The sequence below is a fragment of the Strongylocentrotus purpuratus genome, unplaced genomic scaffold, assembly GCF_000002235.5.
Source record: "Strongylocentrotus purpuratus isolate Spur 01 unplaced genomic scaffold, Spur_5.0 spur5_scaffold_5, whole genome shotgun sequence".
NCBI classification, from domain to species: Eukaryota; Metazoa; Echinodermata; class Echinoidea; order Camarodonta; family Strongylocentrotidae; genus Strongylocentrotus; species Strongylocentrotus purpuratus.
The window spans coordinates 38,502,284-38,513,304 of NW_022145611.1; the positions used below are offsets into that span (position 1 = coordinate 38,502,284).

The 11,021-nt window shown below is 34.8% G+C and overlaps 1 protein-coding gene across 1 annotated transcript in view; it reads right to left on the reverse strand.

Annotated features, from left to right (window-relative positions):
* Window positions 1-11,021, reverse strand: part of LOC105439525 (huntingtin-interacting protein 1-like) — a 30,174-nt gene extending 19,153 nt beyond the window's left edge. Inside the window, exons 1-3 of the mRNA XM_030999492.1 lie at window positions 10,856-11,021; window positions 1,919-2,018; window positions 955-1,030 (exon numbers count right to left, since the gene is read on the reverse strand). Coding sequence (XP_030855352.1) covers window positions 955-1,030; window positions 1,919-2,018; window positions 10,856-10,944 — 265 coding nt within the window. The 5' untranslated portion in view covers window positions 10,945-11,021. The remainder of the gene's footprint in view (window positions 1-954; window positions 1,031-1,918; window positions 2,019-10,855) is intronic.

Genomic DNA, 11,021 nt, shown 5'->3' on the forward strand with positions numbered 1-11,021 from the left:
TATAAAAGTTTTGAAATGAAAGAAATCTAGGTGGCAAGGGATGATCCTAGATTTCTTTCATTTCGACCTTTTATATGTTGCCGTATTGATAATGTCTTTGGGCATGATGGTAACCCTCTTGGCATGGATGGTACACAACTTTTACGCTATAAATAAAGCCATTCACTCTTACCCTACCTGTAATCCCTCAAATTTTCATCTAGCTAGTCAACCCTAAATTACTTATTGCCCATAATAGATCCATAAGACACCATGCTCCAGCCCTATGGAACTCTCTCCCAGAATCTATTAAATCATGATGCTCCCTCTACTCATTCAAGGCAAAAGTTAAAACAATGTTATTATCAGAATATTCAAGGTAAAATTTCTGTGTCAACTCTTCAATCTTTACCATAACGTCATCTCTTCCTTCATTCGAATCATCATCATCATCATCATCATCATCATCATCATCATCATCATCAACATCATCATTCGAATCATCATCATCATCCTCAGTGTCATCCTCATCTGCATTGTCAATATCTCCTTATGTTTTGTATTTTCAATTACTTATCCATTCTGCTTAATAAATGTGTTAACCTATTTCATGAGTTTTGTTTGGGGTTGTTTTATTTTCAAGCAATCTGCTTACAATGACAGTCCTTCTTCTGCAAATAATTTTTTTAATGTTTGATGAAATTTAGTATTCATGACAGGTTTATCATTCTGTTTTGAAAATAACAATTGTATGTATTTGCTTATTTTTGATTCACTGTCAGAAAAAACTTATAGTATTTTATATTACTATTGTTATCGAAAACCAGTGTACTTATAAATGCAGAAGAAAATCAAATCAAATCAAAATCAAAATATAAAAATAATATATTACATGATTCTAAAGCTGGTTTAATGGTATTTTACATCTTACTATCATAGACATAATTCTTTCTCCAATCAAACACTATGAATCACCTTTATGTTGCTTATCGTCTTCCTCCAGTCTCTGTTTCAGCTCTTTGTTCTCCTTCTGTAGGTCTAAAACAGCTGTCTGTATTAAAGGGTTGATATAATAAATCAAATACAGATGTGAAAACCAACAACAACCCCCCTCCTCATCCGATGTAACAGTTTCGATATACTTTACTAACTTAAACAAGAATATACAACAACAAAAACATGTTTAAGATGTAAAAACATATAAATAGATTAGTTTGGCTAAGATTGACAAAATAACCATTGTTTATTCAGGTTTATCTTAATCATCCGGTCTCTGTTTCAGCTCTTTGTTTTCCTTCTGTAGGTCTAAAACAGCTGTCTGTATTAAAGTTCTATATAATATATCTAATACAGATGTGAAAACTAACAAGCCTCTTCCTCATCCAATGTAACAAAATCAATATACCTAAACAAGAATTTAAAAAAAAAAAAAGTTTGAGATGTAAAAACATATAAAATAGATTTGTTTGGCTTAGATTGACGAAATAAACATTGTTTATTCAAATTTATTCAGGACAATAGTCTACTGGCATTTCTCCTGCCTTTCCTAAAACAATGTGTACGCACAAGGGAGAGAGGTGTGCAGTCTAATTCACTGTAGCGCTAGTACGTGCTACACTCGACCACATATAACAACTTGTTGAGTGTCAAGTGACACCTTTTTAGCCAATAGGATACTTGCTAACAAATACTTTATCTAATGTGATCAATTATACTATCCGTAGGTTAATAGCATAACTTGCATAATATGTGGGGGAAAAAAAAAACAATTTATCAAAATCATTTGCACTACCAGTAACGGCAGTAGACATTTCTAGCATAGAAATTAACCTCAGTGAAATGACACTGTTAATTACAATCACTAAACAATACACAGCTATTATTTAACTAATCAAATAAAAACATTATGAATGGTTTTTAGGGGTAAAATAAAATTTACCTTTGATGAAGAGGTAGCAGCTTGGTGTTTTGCCACCTTCTGTTTTAGATCTCTATTCTCTTCTTGGAGCGAAGAAACCTCAACTTTCAGCTTAGAATAACTGAAACAACACAAGTAAATATAATCAGATGCAAATCAAGGCACCTATCAAAGCATGCTATAACAATGAACATACATCAATTTGGCTCTCTATAAATGAACTTATTCATCTCATCATTTTATATTACATTGCTGGTGGTATCTTTTTGAAAGAACATACTGTGCAACATTTAATGTAAACAATTTGCGTGACTTTTCAGTCTTACAGTACCCTTTATTTGTTTTTAAAGTAAACACTGTATCAACATTTTCATCACACACCTTTATCAAAGTAAATGAAGGGGGAAAATAAGCATATGTACTTTAAAGAGACACTTTATTTTATTTATAATAATAATACACAATATTTATTAGGCACTTAATACGGGTGTCTCCAAGCGCATCATAGTCTGACTAAAAAATGATTTACCAAAACTTATAATAAACACACAACTATACAACTGTTCTTTATTCAATAAACCATGCATTTATAATAAAAATAAAAATGAGAGTGAGATCAAACATACATAAGGTCAAACATAGGATCAAACAAAGGATTAAACATAAGATCGAACAAACAAGAAATAAGATGACTGATTGATTGATTTAGATAATTACGTTCACTCATTTTTTTTATTCATTCATACATTTTTAAAGTTTATATTAATTCCTCATTACATTTGTAATATGTTCTTAATATTTCTTTTATAAGTTTTTATTCATTCAGTTATTTATTCAATTGTTTAACATAATACCACCTATTTAGGTGGTCTGTCGATATCGACAGATCACCTATTGTTTTCGTCAGAATTTTCTTTCTTTATTATTCTTTATTTTTATTTCTCCCCGTTTTTTGTTTACAGGATAACTCAAGATCGGTTGTGTTAATTTCTTTTAATTTTGACACAGTCATAGGTCATTGTCATGAGACGTGACAGTAACCTTTTCAAGGTCATCAGGTCATTGTGACGTCATCCAAGCGCCATTTTGTGAAATGACATTATCCATCATATCTTCATGATGCATCAGCAAAGGTCATCAAGTTCATATCACATATATTTCAAGTCAAGGGTCAACAGGTCATGTCATCAAAGGTCACATAGAGGTCACGACGCGCGCGTACGCATGCATCAAAATTTTAAAATGCTCAAAATCCTTCAACTATTAAAGGAGAGTACGAATCAGGTCATTTTAAGCATTTCAAAATTTTCCGTCCGTACGTGTCCCCGCGCGCGTTGCGCGCGCTCACAACGCGCGTAAAAGGTCAAATTCAAATTTTTTACATGATTTAGATTTCTCTTACCGTAAATGACAATTTGCATTAATTTCAGTCACTCTTGACCTTTCATAAGGCCGTGAGCGCGCGTCAAACTTCAAAATCCGCGCGTGCTGCTATGGGAAATATAATGCAAATTTGATCAAAAACATGCCATTTTAAAAATCGAAATAGCTCTTCAGATAGTCGTTTGACCCCCAACTTTTATATCATGATTGGAAAAAGCATGAGTTGGAGATATGATTTCATGTCTCATTTGACCCTCAATTAACTCATGACGTCATCATAATGGCCTCCGAACTCAAAATTTCAATTTGCATATTATGACGTCAGCAGATTTTTGCAAAATTGATTGTATCTCTGTAAATATTGATCAATTTTCTTTCAAATTTTGATATGTTCTACCTGAGAATATTCTCTACAAATTTAGTTACACTATATTTCATTTTGACAAAGGCATCATGGCATATTTTTGCAATGGAGGCATGTCAATTTTTCACATTTTGCGTGTATTCTCTATGGGACATGACTTTTTCTCAAAACTGGATCTACATTCTCGTCTTTCGCGAGCAATATCTCCGTCGTTTTTTCTTTGTTTACGCTGAGCTTTGAGTATGTTGTAGCTGAGACAATAAGCTATCACAAGTGTGCCCTTTATTTTTCGATCAGATGCCGGGATCATGCTCATATTTCACTTACAAAGTGGGCTTTGAGAATTCAATTTTCAGTTTACGTGTAATCTCTATTGGAAATGTTTTGGTATATCGGTAACGCACTTGACTTCCGACCTCGAGGTCCCTGGTTCGAGTCCGGGCGTTTCCAACAATTTTTTTTCTTCACTTTTTTTTCTTTTTGACCTTTCACTGTACCATCTCCTTTGAATATTAAAACACGTACAATCGCAAATAATGTAATAAACAACCATATTTACTTTAATATTACCCTATTATCACTTGATCCATTACTTTTGGCGTGTAATCCTTATGGGAGATGACTTTTTCTCAAATCTGGATTCTACATTCTTGTCTTTTGTGACCAATATCGCCGTTATTTCGGCTTGATTTTTGTTGATTTTTGAGTATGTTGTAGCTGAGACTATATACTATCTAAATGTTCTCTCATTTTTTTCAGTCTGATGTCATCGTGGTCTGTTGATGATAATCATCATCATCATCATCATCATCATCATCATCATCGTCATCCCCATTACTATCAAGATCATCATCATCATGATCATCATGATGATCATCATGATGATCATCATTGTTTACATGTCTATATAACTTCTCCCTTTCTCAATATAGTAAATATTATAATCTATCATAATGTAAGACTTGAAGACAGACCACCTAATTCAATTAGTTCTTGGCTTTACTTAAATATTTAATTATACATTCATTTATTTTATATATTTATGCTTTCATAGTTTCATTATTTATTTACTAGTGAAAACCATGGAAGGCACTGGCAGCTAGAGAAGACGAGAATTTGATGCTACTGAATTAAATAGCGTACAAAGCAGAACAGCTGTGAGTTAACTTCATAGAAATGGAAAGAGAGTGAGATGGGCAAGATCGAGAGGAGAGAGCAAGGACCAATATACAAACAATTACTTCAGAAAAAAAGGACAAAAACTTTAAAAGTTTGTGGCCTCTTCTATGGGGCCTACATGTCTAATAATCATAGTCTCTGATATTCAGTTGTTCCACTAAGACTACATTGGGCTTTTTCTTAAAGAAAAAAAAATTGGCACACAGACTGTTAAAGGGCAAGTCCACTCCAATCATTACTTACATGTACTTCAATAGAAGCAGAACAATCAGACAAACCAATCAAAAAAAGGTTTGAGCAAAATCGGATAACTAATAAGAAAGTTTTGAGTTTTTAATGGCATTAAAAACTCTGAAAATCTCAAGACAAATTGACAACTCACTCATGAGTTTGTGATGTCATTGCCTCATTATATCCACTAGTCACTGTTTTCTTTATATTGATAATATAAATTTCCCATTTTCCCCTTAAGAATTTTATTTCCTCACACCAGCATCCAAGTTGTATGGATGCGTTATAAATATATATTTTGTTTATTGTTAAATCCTGAAAAATGTGAATTTTAATAAACTATTTATATGAAAATTAATAATTATGAATATAATACAGTACTAAAAAAATAGTATCAATTTGTCAAAGTTCATAAAAGATGCATGCAATATGAAACAAATCATAGAACCTAAGAAAAGGCATGGGGATAAAAAGGGGAATTAATGGGATAAGAGTACTGTATATAAACCAATTGATAAAAAGTTAGGCAACAATGTCACAAACTGATAACCAATTTGGCAATTTGTGTAGTGATTTTCATTGCTCTCCATACTTTTTCATACTTTAAAAAAAAAAATCATAACTTCCTTATTTGTGATCCCATTTTCCTCAAACTCATTTTGCTCTGTTTCTCCTGTTTTTCTGCATCTATCGAAAGTGGCTTAACAGAAAGTTTAAAAACAGAATATTACTACATAACAAACTGAAACTAAGACTGTGTGAGAGAAAACTATTCTGTGGATCCTGGGGGTCGAAACTAACTCTATCTGAGAGAGGGGAAGCACAAAGGTTACTAACATCCAATTTGTTATTAAAAACATCTAAGAATTGGTAATTGACGAAACTCAAGGTTGCTTTGGCAACGAGCATATAATTTGGAAGTAAGAGCATACCATAACTCATATATAATCCAAAGAAACCCTAATTTTATTTCTAGTTTAGAATAGTATGAAAGCAAGATATTTTATGACTCAGAGTAACAGTTTAAATATTAATTTAAAACATAATATGCTACGATTTGTGTCAATATTATGATAGAAAAGAGAAAATATCTAGAAAAATATCTACACGAAAATTGTCGCCATTCTCTTTGGTCTGCAATTACAAACTGTTCAATCTTCAGCGACTTTTCTATGGTAGACCAGGGGCTGTATTCTGAACCCTGTGTTATCTCTACTATTGTTGTATCTTTGAAGATAAGATAAAGATAGTATTCTGACAATTGTTGTAACTTTTGTTGTATCTTTTCTCTCATCTCAAACTGGGCTCAAACTGTTGTGTGCTTGTAATTGTGCATATTATTAATAAAATGGCTCTTAATCCTCATTTGCGTATGACAAGATAATTGGTATTCTGAAAATGTTTGTATCTGTTATCTCTTATCTGGCATTGGATTTACAACAATATTTACATTAGGTAGGGGCAGGGGGTTGTTATCAGGGTTGTTGATTTTTTTAATTTAAATCGGATTTTTATGATTTAAATCAGATTTTTTTGATTTTTTTCCAACGAAAAATAATGGTCACACTTAACAAGTTTTAGACTATATTTAAACTGTTTTACACCAATAATAGTGGTCAAGTAGTCTTTTGAACATTGTGTATTGTACTATTTGACACAATAATCCACTTATATACAGGTAATTTTTTTTTTTTTTTTTCTATTTATTTGCATTATAGAGAGGGACATTTTATGGAAGCCCAAGTAACGTTATGTATTATGTATACATTTAAACTCTTGAAATTTTTATATCAGTCAGTTCAAAACATCCGAAGTGTTACTCCAATGCATGAAGTACTCAAAGAACTTGAGAATTTCCAACAAAATTGACATTATTAAAGGCCTGTTAGGGTTCTTATACTGCCCTTGGGAATTCTAGCTGGGAATATTTCCTAGAATTATCACATGGGGGATTTTAGCTAGGAATATTTCCTAGACCATTGTAAAGCTTTATCATATTAAGACTTGTTTCCACAGAAATAGGGTTTGCAACTCTAGAGCTACATCTGGTATACAAAGCATTCGCAAGTCACAACTGTACGTTAACATCTAATTTGAATGTAATATTTAACCAGATTTGCAATAGGCACTTCCTGATATGCTTGTAACAAAATACACATTTTATGTTTTCATTACAGTGTAACCTCAGTTCCAAATAAAACTTCAATAAATTTCGTTGCAAGATGCAGGATAAGCACCACTGTCCACCACATCATTGATGTGCTGTTTTTTCAAACTATTACATGAACAAGCAAGCACAGCAGTTGTATTGCTGCATACAGTAACACTTGCCCAGCAACTTTCCCATTTTTAAATTATTACTTATTAAGTATACATGTGTACTTTGAAATTGTGTAATTGAATGTATGGGTATTGATAAGAAAATACACAAGCATGCAAATATACATGTAATTCTTATCAAATGTACACATATGCCTTCAACTTAAGTAATTGAAAGAATGGGTATTAATAGTAACAAGAAGGAGGTACATACAAGTAGTTCAGCTGTTTTGTAAAAGTATCCAAGTTGTGGACTTTGAGCACCTTTGTAGATTTTATATATTATTTTATTGAAGATTTAACAGTTTGGTGTACATACAGAGAGTTATTTATCATTACTTCGTTAGAAACTTGTTGTTTCATCAGTTTTGCTTGTTTTACAATTTGAAAATAAAATAGTGGTGTTAAATCAGACTCCATGAGGGTGTATCATTCTTTTAAAGTATCTCTAAAGCATGTGGAACAGAAATGAAAATGATTACATTGAAAGTATCTGTTAAGAAGAAGAGAAAATAGAGAAAACTAATTTTTTTCATAAAAGTTGATTTAAATCAGTGATTTTTTTGAAAAAAATCAAGTGATTTAAATCGCGATTTAAATCATGATTTAAATCGACATGATTTAAATCAAACAACCCTGGTTGTTATATCTTTTGTGGTGATATAATGGCAGCAATCTTCCTTGGCCAGATCAACTTTGTGCCAATTGACGAGTTAGAAGAAGATTGTGTGTTGACCGGAGACATCACAGATGAGAACTTTCTAGGAAATTACATGCTAGGATATGACAATTTTAATGCTCTCATCTCTGTGATGTTTCTTAACCACTAATAGGGTGTCTGATCGCGCACTTGGTTTTGTGTGCTAAAATCCTTGCCATAGAGATTGCACACATTCCTATGCAGTCAATGTGCATTGCGCGCTCATGCAAAATTGGTCAATGTTTTTATTACCAAATTGAGATTCAAACCAATACTGCTCGTGATCCTGAAGGTGATACTCCATACAATGTAAGTGAGCTGTCATATGAAAGAGCCGGTTTTTCTCTATATTCCCCAAAGGGACTCGACTCTGAACTCTACTAATATCTTGATCAAAACAGCGATTTAAACATTGTTTCCATCGTAACTCAGAGATTTACCAATTTCAGTAGGCCAGCTGTAAGGAATACCGGGATACATATCCATGCTCTAGTCCCAAGGGATAACTCGCTGTGTACCACTTTTTTGTCCATCTGGACAAAAATTAAATGAATATTGCCTATATTTTGGGGAGCTGTATCTTTTGATAGAAACATCAGTGAGCCTTGAAATTTGAAATGTTTTCTCCTGAGTGGTTTTTTTCAATTATCCAACCATGATGGTGAAAAACAAGGGAAAATTGAAAAATCGTTAAGACACCCTACCACTAACTTATCTTCATGATCCACGTGCCACAGCGCATTTGATGACGCGCATAATAAGCGCTCAATTAACTAATTACGCCCAAGATTAGTTAGTATGCGCTGGGCGGGCGCATCTTCAGATATGGCATAAAGTATTTATATTGCCTTGATTGACCTACTTATCATATTCTTACCGGTATATAAAATTGATCTTGATTGGTAGCGTAGGGTCATAAAAATAGGCATGTCAAAGATAAGATAGAGCCTTAGAGGCGGTCCTTCAAGAGATAACACAGGGATAAAATGATTTTCAGAATACCAACTTACAACAATATTTAGCGCTGTATTATCTCTGGAAGATACAACAAAAGATAACACAAAACTTACAACAATGTTCAGAATACCGCCCCAGGCAGCGCTCAAAATACACGGGGGCGATGGGCGATTCGCCCCCGTTGAGCTACATAATCGCCTCCGTCAGGTTGCTCACGGGGGTGATTGTAAAATTAAAAATCGCCCCCGTGGAATTATAAAATAAAGATTATATTTTCTGTTATAACTTTAACACAATATTGAGTTTCAATTTTCAAACTTTAAACCAATGAAATGGAACTTAGATAAGCGTGCAAGATTTCTCGCTCGAATTTGTCGGTTTCTACTCTAGATTGTAAAGGCCGCCATTTATTGTAAAGAAATGTACGCTTATTCGCCGGAGGATGGCGCTATATCTCCCAGTAATACCGATACAAACAACGGAAGCTCGCAGCACAGTGCGGCCGTCAGCAGTGGCTATACTGCGCAGCTGGAGCTGGAGGCGATCGCACACGGGCTGAAACATGGTCATTTGTAATAAGTGCTATATAAAAATTAAATATTATTATTATTATTAGAGAAGTTTTTCGTTGCGAAAAGCGTGAATCCTCTGAATTCTTGTGATTCAAAAAGACCAGCAAAATGAACCTCGACCATTTAATCAATATTGAGAAGAATAGGAAGACGTTGTGGAAGGATATGGCAACATGGGCGGATCTAAGGGGGGGGTTAGGGGTCCCCCCCCCCCCCTGGGCTGCCAAGTAAAAATGTGATGTGCATAGAAAACGCCATTATCCTGATTATGTGTCCAGACCCACACAGTATTAGTAGATGTTCGTAGATGCCAGGAAAACATCACTTACGGGGGTTCAAAATAGCACCCCAAAAAAAAAATCGCCTTGCCGTTATCAGTAGGGGCGCTGGTCCGAGAATAAGGATCGTCTTCATAAACGAGGATCGTCTTCGTAAACACGGACCGATGCGTCCTCAAAAATAAGGACCGTCTGCATTTTTGCAGACGTTTCATATTTTTGATCGGTGCATTGGCGATGCAAAAAACAGATTCTGCAATGATTTTCTTGATGCATTTTACATTGACATTGTACAGAGACTTTCACATTATAAGCAATAAATCCTTGGGAAGACGGACAACCCATAAAAGTAGACGGTGAACTAGGGTTATTTTCCCCCGGGGAATCCATTTTTGGCATCGCCAGCAGGCCGTTCTGTAACATGAAACCCCCAGAGCGCCGATGGAAAAAAAACGTCCTCAAAAATGCAGACAACCCTTATTTTTGAGGACGCATTTTGTCCTCGTTTATGAGGATATCCTTGTTTATGAGGACGATCCTCATTCTTGGACCAGTGCCCCTACTGGTTATGCGTACTCTTTCGTACGTTAAGCCTCTTATTTGGGTAGGGTCGACGTCGGCTCTGTCTCTAAAGAGAGATCTAAGAGAGAGCCGACCCTACCCAAATAGGAGGCTTAATTTTTAACGAACGAAAGAGACTGAAAATTCGGTCTAGAGCCGACCCTACCCAAATAAGAGGCTTAACGAACGAAAGAGACAGAAAATTTGGGCTACTGTGCACCTAAAAGAGGAGCCAGCGATCGAGAGAAGCTCTTTTCGGTTAGCCCGAATCCGATCCGAGACCGAGGCCACGGGGGAGCTGAGACTGATTCAGCTCAGGTCCCACACTAACCCCAGAGAGCGCCGCCGCAAAGGCGGCGGCGGAGCTCCTTGGGCTGGAGATAGTCCCACACCACAGCTCCAAACAAAGGTTACCTGAGAGTTGGTTGTTTTTCCGTCATATTTGGTCGTACTTTCTTCTTCGTCTGAAAGTTTGGCTGGGGTATGTGTGAATGACGATTCATCCTTATGTTGCAGCTAGCTAGCTATCTTATTTTTAAATAAATCAAACTCGAAATTGCAGTAGGCCTAGAAACTTTTT